Below are 16,379 nucleotides of genomic sequence, written 5' to 3'. Positions count from 1 at the left end.
CCCTCTCCAGAGGGTGGTGCGGTCTACACAACGCATCACCAGGGGCAAACTACCTGCCCTCCAGGACACCTATAACACCCGATGTCACAGGAGGCCAAAAAGATCATCAAGGACAACAACCACCCGAGCCACTGCCTGTTCACACCGCTACCATCCAGAAAGCGAGGTCAGTACAGGTGCATCAAAGCTGGGACCGAGAGACTGAAAAACAGCTTCTATCTCAAGGCCATCAGACTGCTAAACAGCATTCACTAACTCAGAGAGGCTGCTGCCTACATTGAGACCCAATCACTGGCCACTTTAATAAATGGATCACTAGTCACTTTAAACAATGCCACTTTAAATAATGCCACTTTAATAATGTTTACATATCTTACAATACTCATATCACATGCATATACTGTATATTATACCATCTATTGCACCTTGCCCATGCTGCTCGGCTATCGCTCATCCATATACTTATATGTACATATTCTCATTCACCCCTTTAGATTTGCGTGTATTAGGTAGTTGTTGGGGAATTGTTAGATATTACTGAAGCTCAAGCATTTCACTACACTTGCATTAACATCTGCTAACCATGTGTATGTGACCAATACAATTTGATTTGATTTGACCTAGATCACTTCCTCCCTCCAGCACAGACCTGACCTGCATGAACCACACTGTCTTGCACCTCACCCTAACCCTAACCCTAACCCTAACCCTAACCCTAGGTCCATCAGGCTGGCTTTCACAATCAACAAAACCAAAATATAACCAAAAGGTGGTTGAATAATGTTCAAGTAGCTATCAACAAACTGTTCAACAAACTATCCATTAACCTTTACCCGAGCCATGCCTCTACAGTACCAATCCGGCATCTGAAATGGCCAGAGGGTATTTACTGCGATGCAGCCTCTGCAGACGTCAGGGCTTTCATACTTCTTGTGTTTAGTGGAGCAGAGCTGTTGTGAAGGAAGTTGTCAGGGAAGTGAGTTTGTGTTTAGACAGGACCTCACGCCCTCACCTACTGTCAACCAGCCACGTCAATGCGGAGCTATACAGAGCTCTCCACATTGTTACACAATTTGAGAGGCGCACGACGATGCGGTACAGGGCTTGATTTGGCCTCTGCATGCATTCGGGAGCTCCGCAATTGCTTCACACCCTCCATATGGAACCTCCAGCCCCATTTTTGGATCAAGCATAAATGGGCTTTTACCCTAACCGCTGCCCTACATGTAAACGTAAAACTAACCCTAAACCAGGAAAAGAGTTGCTAATTACTTTTTCAAGGGATCGCTGGCCTCCCAAAAAATAGAGGCATCATAGTGATGTCACTTCCTTTAAGACTATCTTTCGTCTGTTTTCCTCCTCAGTCCCGTAAAGAGACTCCTGATTCCTGACCTATCTTAAAGGTCAGAACTAAATCCATCCGCTTCCAAGGGCATTATGATAAAAGTGTTGACGGCCGTCCACTCAGAGGGCCCCTGACTCAACAGCCCCACTCTGTTCCTTATCAAACTAATCCTCCCTCTGTCTGTCTGTCTGTCTGTCTGTCTGTCTGTCTGTCTGTCTGTCTGTCTGTCTGTCTGTCTGTCTGTCTGTCTGTCTGTCTGTCTGTCTGTCTGTCTGTCTGTCTGTCTGTCTGTCTGTCTGTCTGTCTGTCTGTCTGTCTGTCTGTCTGTCTGTCTGTCTGTCTGTCTGTCTGTCTGTCTGTCTGTCTGTCTGTCTGTGTGTGTGTGTGTGTGTGTGTGTGTGTGATCAGTCACAGACTCCTCATTGTCGCAGGCCAGCTGACCCTATCGGATAAGAGTGTGAAACATCCTTTTGAAGTAATGACTTGGATTTACTGCTGCTTTCATCCCGTGCCATACCCTCCTCTTGCCCTCCTCGTGTTCCACCTGGGCCACTGATGGATGGAGCCACAGAGGCACACGGGGAGGCCAGACAGGGCTCCAAGATGGCCACCGAACGAAGAGGGGATGAAAGCATTGTTCACATTTTACTAATAAGAAGCTGGTGGGAGAGTCGAGGAGTTTCTTTGCGGAAAGGGGTTGAAAAACTGCTGACACAACCTACAGTATCCATGAGTTCCAGTTTCACTATAGACATTAGGCATTGTGGTAATTCCAATTCAGAAATAATCAACTCAATATGTATACTGTAAGCTGTATACATGCCAATATGTAAACCATATGATGATCATGTTAAACCCTATTCTTTCCATGTCAACGTGGTACCAAGTACCAGGAATGGGGAGGTAATGCTGACCTCAGACCAGTACCAGCAGCAGGCCAGAGCACAGAGAGGAGACACACTGACTGTACTGAGGACAGGAGGAGAGGAAAAGAGAGTGGATGGGAGGGGAGGGCTTCTTTCTTACCTCTACGATGCTCTTCAGGTCCCTCACGTACGCCTGCTCCGTCTCCACTATCTCCAGCGCCACCCTCTCCAAGCGAGACAGCTTGGGCAGGGACACGGCGGTGGCAGGGTTTACCCCCGCTGGGAGCTGGGAGAGAGGGGTGAGGTCCAGGCTGATGTCGGAGCCGTTGCGCTGCGGCGAGGAAGGGTAGGCAGGCACGGCCCCGTAGGGCAGCGAGGAGGAAGAGGAAGAGTGTCCGTCCTGCAGGGAGGCGGAGGAGGCAGAGGAGCTGAGGCTGGCCGTGCGGTCGCTGTCTGAGCACACCGTGTTGACCGAGGTGCAGCTCCCGCGGGAGGCGCGCTCCGACGAGGTCATCCTACCCACAATGCTGCTCAGGGAGGACACGGAGGAGGGGCGCTTGGCAGCTGGGTGAGGGGAGAAGGGAGAAGATGGAGAGAAAAGGAGGATACGGTCAATGTCATGTCAACATAAGTCAACACAAACTACTCCAACCAACCAACCACGCAGGCCTGTTTTAACCCGACAGGCTTTTCTTGGATCACTTTCACACTTTGCTGAAGTGTATTAAAATAAATCAGTTCAAATTACCAGGTTGGGCTGCCAGCAGCAGTTGGGAAATAGGTTGACACAGGTGCTAGAACACTTTGCCTTCTTCTTTTGGGGAACAACTCGACAAAATACTTACAGTACAGCTACAAGACTAATATGTAGGTTGGTTTCTGCCATGAAAGTCAGAGCAGGCTGCCTGAACAGCTTACTTTGTGTTCCTCTGAACATGACCACAAAGCTGCCATGCAGGAAACAAGGGGTGTCAAAAACAAAAGGTGTAATTACGAGAAAACCTTCTCTTTTTTTCACAGTTTGGTTGCTACAATCTCGCTGTCAATCTTCTTGTTCTGGCAACCTCCTGCACTTTTGTGCAAAAACACACAAAGCCAATTCAGGGCTGACAGGAAACAGAGAGACCAATTTCCTCCCCCCAGCTTGATCTGCCGGTCGGTGGACTAAATTCGCTGAGGTCCCAGTGACCCCCTTCATTAGGACCATCTCAGCGTTGTCAGGCAAGGCCAATTGAACACAGGAAACAGAACACTAGACAGAGAAAGGTTCTGTCTGCAATCAAACAAATTGAGAGAAAATAGACTGGTTGTCATGGTAAATGAGCATGAAATAAGCCCAGGCTACGAAGAAATAGTGTATTGTGTCGAGAGTAAAATGTAGAACTGGTGGTGCTACAATGGTTGCCCACTTTAGAAAGGGAGGGCCAACCGAGAGGAACAATCCATCACTTCCTGCGGCATATGATTCAGTTTAAAGGACTGATACATGCCCTCTCTCGCTCACGAACCCTTCCATGACGACAACGAAAACAACAACTCCTTATTTAGCTACTGTATGCCATCCTCAACAGAAGCCAGGGCCACTGTTTTCTTCTTAAAGTGTTACCCAAATCCCACCATGTAACCAGGATATCACGATGAATCGCAATGAACCGTGATTGCGCAATTGTTTGTCTGTGACTGAGGTGTGTATCCCCATCTATCAGAAGCTTCATTTAACCATTAGCTGTTGCAGAGATTCACTATGGTTTCCTTGCTCGAGGACATTCACATATGATTCTAAAGCATTTTGGCAGAATTAATTGTCTGAATTTGATTTAAGTAAACTCATGAGCTGCTTGAAGGGCAGTGTTTATCTACTTTGGGCTGATTCCAAGAAAAGCATGAGAATGACTCCAGTCTTATATGGACGGAAAATGAGTTGGCTTCAGTAGAGAAAAAAGGGAAAGACAGCAGAATATGCCCTCCAGCTAAACATAGATGTGAATGCTTGACTGGGGCTAATCTCCATTTAGTAAGATGCCGGGTGAGACTCCTTGTGCATGTGTGCATAAAAAAATCGTATCTCTTCAGGAAACAAAAAGGTCAATTATAATAAGCTATCCTATTAAAGTCAATTGTATTATAAACAAGGATTCATTAACTTTTTTTCATTGGTTTGTTATTACAATCGGTTAAAAGGTGGTCAAATAGCCCTTATTCTATAAACACACTGGATATTTATGTTAAGACACTTGACTGCAAAAGGGCAGATGTATCGTTACCAATAATTATATAGAAAAATGATATAATCAGTATAATTGCTCCAAAATCGTACTATACTTTCTAATTGCAGACATGTTACACAATGAATCTTACTGGTTTTCCATGGCGAGTGTCCAAAGTTTAATTTTCAACCTCACGGCTGCCCAATTGGGAATTACCTTATTTGAGGCTAACACAGACTATAAACTTGCAGTATGTAATGTATATGGATAGATATATGTATATGGATAGAGTTTCCATGGTCATGAGTCAAATCACTGCATTACGCAGTGCTATATTGCTCTAGTCAAAACTGATACCTGACCCATTGTCTGTATCCTCTCCCTGGAGGCTGTGCAGCACCTGTTGTTTTCCTACACTCCCATTCAAAAAAACTAACACCCCTAGAAAAAAAGATGCTATCTAGAACCTAAAAGAGTTATTCGGCTGTCCCTATAGGAGAACCCTTTCAAGAACCTTTTTGATTCCAGGTAGAACCCTTTTGGTTCCAGACAGAACCCTTTTGGGAGAGTTCTACCTGGAAACAAAAAGGGTTCTCCTATGGGGACAGCCTATGGGGACACCCTTTAATCATGGCTGAGTAGGAATTTGTTGATTCAACTAATCCTCTTTTACACAGTAATGTCACCGTAATTAAATATTTTGGGGGAAAACTGGCAATTGAGTCATGAGAGTAGAATGGACCCATGTGGGCTCAAGTGGAACATTCAGAAAGATTTTTCGACACTGACGTATCACCAAAGCTGCTCCACGGTAGGTATATACAATCGCAGTATTTTCCCTGGCGTCAAAATGTTTAAGACAGCCCACCAAAACACAGCCGTGGGCTGAGATGAGATCAGAGAGAAGGTCGGAGAGGGAGCCCTAAGGTCTGGAGTGGATACATGTAATACTCTGAATAATACTGCCACAATCAGGGTTAAACATGTTAACATTATTGTACTAACACAGGATATATGGCCAAAGCCATATCTGAGGTGACCAGTCCTGTGCACACTAACCTACCCAACACTCATAGTAGTAAACTCACCAAAGAAAGAAACTTCAATCAGCAGTGCTAAAAGTCTCCTGCAGTGCCAAAAGGGGCATGCCTTCATCTACTGACGGTTATAATCTATTAGAGACCTACTCCAGCAAACAGCAACAGTCCCCTGTTAAGGTAGGGACCTGCTAAAGGGACCTGCTAAGGGACCTGCTAAAGAGTGAGCTCAGCCTCTCCCCTGGCCTCCAGAACGCATGAGGACAGCCTGTTTAAACTACGGGATCCAAAACCACAGCCATGTCCCTGTCAACGACTAATTCACCACACTGCTGCTGCTACTGCCACACTTGGGCTCGGCTCCCAGACAGTCCCACTCAGGCAGAGTTCTCAGACCACTGACCAGCCAGCTCCACACCCCACACTGAACTGTTTGGCCTGGATCCACCACCCGTCCGCCGTTCAACCAAACTCAGTTACGTCAACCACACTCCAACTCAACTAACAGTTATTACATTTGATCGTTTCTTCCCCCCAGACAGCACACCTCCATCTCACTTCGTTCATCTGGCAATGGCCTGCCTAGAGCACTTTGTGAGTCTGACTTTGTACAGACTACAGAGACTACAGAGACAGGAACTGTCATTGCTAGCAAGAGACATGCAGAGTGTGTGGGAGAGAGAGAGATAGAGAGAGAGAGAGAGAGAGAGAGAGAGAGAGAGAGGGAGGGAGGGAGGGAGGGAGGGAGGGAGGGAGGGAGGGAGGGAGAGGGAGAGAGAGAGAGAGAGAGAGAGAGAGAGAGAGAGAGAGAGAGCATGGAGCAGAAGAGTGAGAGGACAGAGACATGCAGAGAAACAGAGGAGAAAGCAGGGTAGGGTTTAAGGGTAGCTGCAGGAGAGTTTTCACCACCATAGTTTTCACCACCATAGTCCCTACCACCATAGGAAGGGAGGGAGGGAGGGAGGGAGGGAGGGAGGGAGGGAGGGAGGGAAAGAAAGAAAGAAAGAAAGAAAGAAAGAAAGAAAGAAAGAAAGAAAGAAAGAAAGAAAGAAAGAAAGGGAGGGAGAGAGGAAGGGAGAAAGGAAGGGAGAGAGAGAGAGAGTGTATTTTTTAGTACACCTCAGGGTGCAAGCCAATGATGAAGCAAGGGCAGAGAGGAGGCGAAAGCTTGGCACAGTTGCTATTTTCTGCTCTTTCTGAAACAGAAAAAAAGCTCTGGACCCCGCAGAGAAAACCAAAAGGACATGCTGGCTTTTCATGTTGCATTCACCTTATTTGGTGTTTTGGAATACTGATTATTTGGGGAGCTTCAAGTCAGTGTGTGTGTCAAAGGCGGCCTTTGAGAAAGAGAAAGTAAACAGATGACATAGTTTCGGGGAGAGATGGTCCTCTGCTCGCCGACATAACAGAACAGCCTGTGTGTGTTGAACGAGGCCTGCACCTGACAACCCACCAGAGGATGTGGTTGGAATCAAAACACACTGTTTTTAGCTGAGAGCACGCTTGACTTCGGTGCAGTTGCTAGGGGCGACAAGGGGAAAGTGCAAATGAGCTCAGTGAGGGACGTGTTCCCTGGACTTTGAAGGGGTCATTAGCAGATTCCAACAGCATTGCTTTCTGTTTGCCGTTTTAGGCTGGGTTTCTGTATAGCACTTTGTGACATCGGCTGATGTAAAAATGTATTTGATTGATTGATCAGCAAAAACAAACTGGTAGGGAGTCACCCTGGTCCCCTGCCTCGCTGACTAACCACAAACAGGCCAAGTCACGCTGACCTAGTGTTCACAGGGCAACACAGTAGCTCTCTTGTCCTCTGGCTCAGTCTCTGTGAGATGTGTTTGACCAAAAGTGCCGTGGGCTGCCTGGTGGGCCTCCACTGGGCTCTGCGAGTACGACGAACAAGCACGCTGTGTTTCTTTGTGCTAATCTAGATGAAACTCACTGGGCATTCTACAAAACAAACATTCTCACTTGAGCTAAATACACCTGAGGGACAGGCAGTCAGTGAAAGATAATGCTTTTAGACGGGACAAATTAGTTAGGAGAATGTAACTGTAACCTGAAAGAAAACATCATATACCGTAAGGAGACCCACTGAAGTGAGTGTAACTATAGTGGACTCTTTAGCGACTAAAAGGCCTTCCTGTTTAAATAAAGAATGAAAAAACATTTATTTTTTTTAAACTATAAAAGCAGTATAATATACTTTGCATTATGTGAAACAGTATTTTCTATGTTGGAATAAATGACCGTGCAGTGCAGTAACAATACATCCCAGAAATGTTATCTTGTGACCCTTCACAATGCCGAGCCAAAGCTAGGCCTCCCTAAGACCTTCCAACTTCCCTATGTTTACAGAGGGCTTTCCAATAAGACGTGAACACCCTTAAACAATCCAAATTGTCTGTGCAGTTCCACAACACTTTTTGTCATGATTGACTCCGGTAATATAAGCACTCTCTTTGTTGGGAAAAACTGGGGGGTTGGAAGGGGGGCAGAGTAAGGCCTAAATATAGTCACGCTCAGTGCCCTCCCATGGTCTCTCCACTTCCCTCTCGTCAATTTGACAATTTGGACATTTTGTCATTTCTATGCTAACCGGACACCCTTATCTTGGGCGTGCTCTGTAGCCTGTTTTTCATGTATAATCATACGTGCAGAGAGAGATTTCTTCTCTTTTAACCCCTAAACATTGTTCAGCATTATGCTTTGCGAGCGGCCACGAAACATCCAGTAGACAGAACATGCAGTCTAATTCTATACCCTTAACAAGAGCTCCAACGTTACACCAAGAATCAACCTTGGTGGCTCTTCATAATGCTATCTCATGAATGAGTTCTGTCCGTCTCTATCATTAAAGATGCACTCTCAAACTTTTGTGTCATTTCAGCCAATAGTTTTGAAAGTGGTGCTCACGAGCCAAAAGGCGTCCCTGTTTTTTGTGTACGATGTCATCCAATTGGTGGGATATGTTACGAATTTTGCAATTCGTATGATTTCATACAAATTTTGCAATTGGTGTGATATGTTGTGAATCCAATTCGTTTCAAATGTATTGTGCTTAAGATCCCAGAGTGCATCTTTTACTATATTGTAGCTACAGTGTGAAACTGCTAAGGTAACAATAACAAAACAAGATAAACACATTGAAAATAGGATTTTACATTGACGTAGAGCATATTAAAACATCTGAAGTTGAATAGAATACTCTGACGTTACACAACAATAGCGTCACAGGTGTGACAGTATCAGTGTTGACCTCTGACCTTGGTTGCTGAGCTTTCTCTGGCTGCCTCGGCCCGCCCCCTCAGGCATGGTGTGATGGTATCACAGGAAGTGGAAACCTGCAAAGGGCAATCGACCAAAACATCACAGAAGAAATGAGCAAAATACAGTTGTCATTGCGCAACATAGGACATACTGTAGGATAGACAACACTGTGAAGAAAGCATGATTATTTCTGCAAAGAAACGTCTTTTTCTACCCGTTGCCCACAAGAGAGTGTGTACCTAAGTAAGTCTGAACTGGAGCCCCATTTACAGGGTACTTTCATTTTGATGGAAATATAACAAGGTGTCTGCAATGTGCACTAGCAGAGAATGTGTTCTTTCGCCATTCGCCGCTTTCAGGTGGCTGTTTTAAACCAGTTGTACAGCACACACAGTGGATGTTCCATGGATATATTCTCTCTACTGGTTGGGTGACACTGCTGAGGCATCTTAAACAAAGACACAGAACAAATACCTGAGAAAGTACCAGAGTTGCAAGAGCTTCTAATTCAAAAAGGCCTTTCTCCGGCTACATTTCCAGTCCAGTGAAGCCCACTCTCTTTGGTTTAGACAGAGCGAAGCCAAAAGCGATCTTTATCAGCACCGAAGTGCCTTCAGCTCCTTTCACTCAAAGAGGAAGGTGTAGAAAGGGAGAGGGGGGGGGGGAAATACAGCAGAACTTGGAGCTAAAGCAATTAAAAGGCTGAAACGTGAAAGATGCTGTTTGGGAAATAGGAGGGGAGGAGGAGGGCAGACACTGCCGCATGGAATAATCATTTTCTCTTTCTCCATACACACACAAAAATAATATATGTCATGTTTGGCTGTGAGACAAGAATGTGCTCTTCTCTGGTTCTATAGCAGTGTGTTGAGTATGTGCTGTGGAGGCAGGGGCCAGGGCTGTGAGACAAGAATGTTCTCTTCTCTGGTTCTATAGCAGTGTGTTGAGTATGTGCTGTGGAGGCAGGGGCCAGGGCTGTGAGACAAGAATGTTCTCTTCTCTGGTTCTATAGCAGTGTGTTGAGTATGTGCTGTGGAGGCAGGGGCCAGGGCTGTGAGACAAGAATGTGCTCTTCTCTGGTTCTATAGCAGTGTGTTGAGTATGTGCTGTGGGGGCAGGGGCCAGGGCTGTGAGACAAGAATGTTCTCTTCTCTGGTTCTATAGCAGTGTGTTGAGTATGTGCTGTGGAGGCAGGGGCCAGGGCTGTGAGACAAGAATGTTCTCTTCTCTGGTTCTATAGCAGTGTGTTGAGTATGTGCTGTGGAGGCAGGGGACCAGGGCTGGCGCTGGCGGTCTTTAGGAGCAATGTTCAAGTTCCACGTTTTAATGTCACGTGCACAAGTACAGTGAAATGCCATTTTTCTTGCTCTAAACCCAATAATGCAGAGAATCAATATCAATGTAGTACTAAAAATAACACAAGGTAGAACAAAAAGAAACGAGAAGAAGAAATAAGAAGAACACGAGAAAGTAAGAAGTTATATAAAGGATCATTTCCAGTACCATATTTACAATGTGCAGGGATACTGGATCGATATAGGTAGATATGTATAGGTGTAAGGGGGCTAGGCATCAGGATATATGATAAACAAAGTAGCAGCAGCGTAAATGAAGATGGTATGTGTGTGTGTGTGTGTGTGTGTGTGTGTGTGTGTGTGTGTGTGTGTGTGTGTGTGTGTGTGTGTGTGTGTGTGTGTGTGTGTGTGTGTGTGTGTGTGTGTGTGTGTGTGTGTGTGTGTGTGTGTGTGTGTGTGTGTGTATAGAGTCCTGTGAGTGTGCATAAAGGCAAATACAAGGGTCTACTCAGATAGTCATGAAGCCATTTTGTTAGCTATTTAGCAGGTTTATGGCTTGGGGATAGAATCTGATCAGGAACCTGTTGGTGTCAGACTTGCTGTGCAGAAGCATAGAGAACAGTCTATGGCTTGGGTGGCTGGAGTCTTTGACGATTTTCCCGGGCCTTCCTTTCACACCGCCTGATATAGAAGTCCTGGATGACAGAGAGCTCAGCCCCAGTGATGTACTGGGATGTCCGCACCACCTTCTGTAGCACCATGCGATCGAGGGCAGCGATGCAGCGAGTCAAAATACTCTCAATAGTGCAGCTGTACAACTTTTTGAGGATTTGCCAAACCTTTTCAACCTCCTGAGGGTTGTGCATGTGGACCATTTTAAGTCCTTAGTGATTTGGACCCTTTGGAACTTGAAGCTCTCGACCCGCTCCACTACAGCCCCGTTGATGTGGATGGGGGCGTGCTCGCTTCCCAGTTTCCTATAGTCCACGATCAGCTCCTTGGTCTTACTGATGTTAAGGGAAAGTTTGTCCCGGCACCACACTGCCAGGTCACTGACCTCCTCCCTGTAGGATGTCTCATCATTGCCGGTGATCAGGCCTACCACCGTCGTGTTGTCGGCAAACTTGATGATGGTGTTGGAGTCATGAACAGAAAGTACAGGAGGGGACTAAGCACACACCCCTGTGGGGCCCCCGTGTTGAGGGTCAGGGTGGCGGAGGTGATGTTGCCTACCCTCACCACCTGGGGTCAGCCCGTCGGCAAGACCAAGATCCAGTTGCAGAGGGAGGTGTTCAGTCCCAAGGTCCTAAGCTTGGTAAAGAGCATGGAGGGGACAATGGTGTTGAATGCTGAGCTGTAGTCAATGAACAGCATTCTCACATACTATAGGTATTCCTCTTACTGTATCTAGGTGGGTGAGGGCAGTGTGGAGTGCAATTGAGATTGTGTCGTCTATGGATCTGTTGGGGCGGTATGCAAATTGGGTGGGTCTAGAGTGGATGTGTGCCATAACAAGCCTTTCAAAGCACTTCATGACTGCAGATGTGAGTGCAGGGCATTAGCCATTGTGGCTTGAAGCCTTTGAGGTCTTGGGAACAGGAATGATGGAAGTCATCCTAAAACATGTGGGGATTACAGACTGTGACAAGGAAAGGTTCAGAGCTCCATGTTAGATGTGAGGCGTTTGTTTATGGCTGGGAGATAGGGCCCTGACTTCCTCGGCACCTGCCCCGGTCGTCACTCTCTCTTGACCCATATCTTTCACTTCTTCGCGAGACAGCTGCAGACAGCAGGGATGTCCTACATTGTAAAGACGCTCCTAAAAAAACTCCACAGCCGAAACATCATCGAGGAAGTACGGCGAGTGGCAGCGATTAGGGTACTCCAAGTCGAGTATCGGAGGGAAATGTTCTTGTCACCGAAATTTGACATTTCTGTTCGAAAATCTTCTAACTTGCTTGTTTTGCCAAGAATTTCACAGCATGACAGAGCAAGGAAATGGCTTCTACTGGGAATGAAGCAATCCCTCTAATCTGTCATTGTCCTGAGGACCATTCTGTGGGTTGTGTAGGAGTTCAAATTGAAATCTTCAATATTGGGAACAAAGAATCGTGTCTTTGTGTTTGTGTTGGCATGACGCAGGCCATAGAGGCCTCTCTCCATCTATCATAATGCTTCATGTCTGTGATGGAAGTCAAACGTTACTTCATTAGCCAAGTTTAATGATCTGTTCTGGACTTTTTGCAGCCATAAGAAATGTAGAAATTGCCCTGGAGCTATTCCAAGCCGTGTCCTCAAAAACATATCTCACCACAACTCCCCCATTTCATTTCCAGAGCCTGTTTCCAGTACTGTATTACCTCATTAAAAGCCATGTCTCTTCCTGTAAGCACTACGATGAAGACATCAGAACACCACTCGGCCCTGCCGGTCTACCCCATACATACTTTCTTGGCTCCAACGCTTGTTTGCTGTGAAATTCCTGAACTGAATTCCAGAAACAGGATTGTGGTAAGAATGAACTTTGTTTCCCCCCACAAAACCTCTTAAGTGTAGTTTCTAATAGTGTTTGTCTGTTGGGGGGTGGGGGGGTGGGTGGGGGGGGGGGGTCGTATTTGTGTGTGTGGGGGGGTGCAAGTTGTTGGGTTGTTTGAGAGAGAGGGGTGGAAATGGGCCAACAGCTGGTTTACTCTGAGGTTACAGTCAGGATAAAGAGGCTCTGCTGAAGCGTGAAGCGTAGCAGCCACCCCCAAGCCCCCTTGTACAACAGTGGACACTGTACTGTTCTCTGAGCACTCAACCATGTTCCTGGTACATGGTACATGTCACTTTATCATTATGAAGGATAGGCTGTGAGAGGCCTCTTCAGGCCCTGTAATTTGGCACATTTTGGTCGGATCGCTCATGCTGCTGCTCCAGGTGCATCCGAGAGTGCTTTCAGCTCAGCTGGGCTATCTGACACGGCCGACGGATAGAAATCAACCTTCGCGCTGACAGAACCCAAATACTGGAGAGAACAGCTGGACAGTTGCTTCAGAGTGTGTGTGTGCATGTGTGTGTGCGCATGTGCATGCATCTGTGTGTGCTCTGTGTGTTTGTTCTGTGTGTCTGTGTGTGATTGTATCGGTGTATGCCTGTTTGTGTGAGTGAAAAAAAATTGCACTAAATGTGCATTTTTCACTGACTACAGGCTTGAGTTGTATATTTTTAACTTAGTTCAGGCCTGTACTTTTCTATAGTGATGTACAGTTTTAGCAACGGATGTGTTCCTTTTCCATAAAACAGTTATTAAAAAACAAACCATAATGTGTGTCACGACTTCCACCGAAGGTGGCTCCTCTCCCTGTTCGGGCGGTGCTCGGCGGTCGTCGTCGCCGGCCTACTAGCGGCCACCGATCCATTTTTCCTTTTCGTTTGTGTCTGTCTGTATTGTTTACACCTGTGTCTTATTAGTTGATTTCAGTGGGTATATTTACCTCTGCTGCCTGCTAGTCTTTGTGCGGGACTGTTTCTGTGGTTTGGTTGTTAGGGGTGTGTGTCTGCACCACGGGGTTTTCTTTTCTCACGGCAGTTGTGCCGGTTGATATGAGTTTAGGAGTTGAGGTTTCTCCTCCGTGTGTAGTGTTTATTTCCCTGCGTGTGTGGCGACCTCGTTTGGGCGTGTTTCCGTCCCGTCTTGTAGTTGAGTTGGGACTGCTCAATAAACTATTATGCCACTGGGACTTCCTTGCTCTCCTGCTCCTGATTCATGCACCTCCCTCCTTTAGGAGGCACGTAACAGAATCCTGCACCACCTATGGAATCAGCAGGAGCTGACACACTCTCCACATCCATGGAGGAGCGCGTGCAACACCACACCACCGTTCTCCATCGTCTCGGGACCACTATGGATCAAGTGATGGTGACGATGGAGAGATGGGAGAGAGGTGGCCTGCCTGCCTCTCCACCGGCCACACTCATCCGGCCCCAGCGGTATTCGGTTCGCGCTCCCAAGGGAGTACAATGGGACGGCTGCCGGGTGCAAGGGTTTCCTGCTCCAGCTGGAGCTTTACCTGGCAACCGTGCACCCGGCTCCTTCGGGGGGTGAGAGCGTGAACGCCCTCGTCTCCTGCCTGTCAGGCAAAGCTCTGGAGTGGGCCAACACGGTCTGGGATGGACCAGACTCGGTGAGGGACCACTACCCAGGGTTCGGGTGAGCGTCTGTTCCATCTACGGCAGGAGACGAGGAGCGCTCAAGAATTCGCGCTGGAGTTCAGGACTTTGGCCGCCGGCGCAGGGTGGAACGACAGGGCCCTGATTGACCACTATAGGTGCAGCTTACGTGAGGACGTCCGCAGGGAGATAGCATGTAGAGACGCTACCTTCACCCTGGACCAGCTAGTGGACATGTCCATCAGGTTGGACAACTTGCTGGCTACGCGCGGGCGTCCGGATCGGGTCCTGTTGGTTCCACCCCCCAGCGCCTTCCCTCCAACCCCCATGGAGTTAGGGGGTGCTGCAGCGAGGGCGATCGGAGGAGGAGCCTCCTCCTGAACTGGGTGTGGTCGGAGAGGGCACACTGCCGACCGGTGCTGGAGGAGCTCGTCTGGGAGTCGAGACGGCAGGCTGAGTACTGTTCGGGCACCCCAGGTGAGTCAGCACCAGGCTCACCCAGAGCCCCCTGTTGGTCACATGTATGTGTTAATCTCTTTCCCTGAGTTTTCCCCCCATTCCCAGCATAAGGCGCTAGTAGATTCAGGTGCAGCGGGGAATTTCATGGGGCGCGGTTTCGTGCATAGGTTAGGGATTCCCCTGGTTCAGATGGACAAACCATTCCATGTGCACTCCCTAGATAGTCGACCATTAGGTTCAGGGGTGGTCAGGGAGGCCACGGCTCCACTGGACATGGTTACGCAGGGTGGTCACGAGGAGAGCATTAATCTTTTCCTCATTGATTCACCTGCATTTCCAGTGGTGCTGGGGATTCCCTGGTTGGCCTTTCACAACCCCACTATTTCGTGGCAACAGAGGGCTCTAAAGGGGTGGTCAGAGGAGTGCTCAGGTAGGTGTGTGGGAGTTTCCATCGGTGCAACGACGGTGGAGAGTCCAGACTAAAGCTCCACCGTGCGCATTCCCCCCAAATATGCCGATTTGGCTATCGCCTTCTGTAAAAAGAGGGCGACCCAATTACCACCCCATCTACGTGGGGATTGTGCGATAAACCTCCAGGTAAACGCCGCACTTCCCAGGAGTCACGTGTATCCCCGGTCACAGGAGGAGACGGTGGCTATGGAAACATATGTCTCTGAATCTCTGAGGCAGGGGTACATTCGGTCCTCCACGTCACCCGCCTCCTCGAGTTTCTTTTTTGTGAAGAAGAAGGAGGGAGGTCTACGTCCGTGCATTGACTATAGAGGTCTAAATTCTATTACGGTGGGGTACAGTTACCCGCTACCTCTCATCGCTACGGCGACTGAGTCATTTCACGGAGCACGCTTCTTCACAAAACTGGATCTCAGGAGCGCGTATAACTTGGTGCGTATCCGGGAGGGAGATGAGTGGAAGACAGCGTTTAGTACCACATCCGGCCATTATGAGTACCTCGTCATGCCGTATGGGTCGAAGAATGCCCCAGCAGTCTTCCAATCCTTCGTAGACGGGATTCTCAGGGACCTGCACGGGCAGGGTGTGGTGGCGTATATCGATGACATTCTGATCTACTCCGCCACACGCGCCGCGCATGTGTCTCTGGTGCGCAGAGTACTTGGGCGACTGTTGGAGCATTACCTGTACGTCAAGGCTGAGAAATGCGTGTTCTCCCAACAGGCCGTCTCCTTCCTGGGTTATTGCATTTCCACATCAGGGTTGGTGATGGAGTGTGACCGCATTGCAGCCGTCCGTAATTGGCCGACTCCCACCACGGTAAAGGAGGTGCAGCGGTTTTTAGGGTTTGCCAATTACTACTGAAGGTTTATCCGGGGTTTTGGGCAGGTGGCTGCTCCCATTATCTCACTGCTGAAGGGGGGACCGATGCGTCTGCGATGGTCGGCTGAGGCGGACAGAGCGTTTTGTCGCTTGAGGACTCTGTTTACCGAGGCTCCTGTGTTGGCTCATCCGGATCCCTCTTTGGCATTCATAGTGGAGGTGGACGCATCTGAGGCTGGGATTGGAGCCGTGCTCTCCCAGCACTTGGGCGCGCCACTGAAGCTCCGCCCCTGCGCTTTCTTTTCGAGGAAGCTCAGCCCGGCGGAGCGAAACTATGACGTGGGGGACCGGGAGTTGCTGGCTGTCGTAAAAGCCCTGAAGGTGTGGAGACATTGGCTTGAGGGGGCTCAACACCCTTTCCCCATCTGGAACGACCACCGTAATCTGGAGTACAT

At 48.1% G+C, this 16,379-nt stretch overlaps 1 protein-coding gene across 2 annotated transcripts in view; it reads right to left on the bottom strand.

Moving 5' to 3' along the window:
• LOC139549071 (pleckstrin homology domain-containing family G member 3-like) overlaps positions 1-16,379 on the bottom strand; it is a 59,267-nt gene that overhangs the window by 27,272 nt on the left and 15,616 nt on the right. For both annotated transcript variants that reach the window (XR_011669826.1, XM_071359180.1), the window contains exons 2-3: positions 8,722-8,799; positions 2,372-2,775 (exon numbers count right to left, since the gene is read on the bottom strand). Coding sequence is in view for 1 of the 2 variants with exons in the window: in XM_071359180.1 (XP_071215281.1) it covers positions 2,372-2,775; positions 8,722-8,770 (453 nt within the window). In the remaining variant the exon portion in view is untranslated. The remainder of the gene's footprint in view (positions 1-2,371; positions 2,776-8,721; positions 8,800-16,379) is intronic.

The sequence above is a fragment of the Salvelinus alpinus genome, chromosome 22 (genome assembly GCF_045679555.1).
Source record: "Salvelinus alpinus chromosome 22, SLU_Salpinus.1, whole genome shotgun sequence".
NCBI lineage: Eukaryota > Metazoa > Chordata > Actinopteri > Salmoniformes > Salmonidae > Salvelinus > Salvelinus alpinus.
This window is presented reverse-complemented; position numbering and strand designations above follow the sequence as displayed.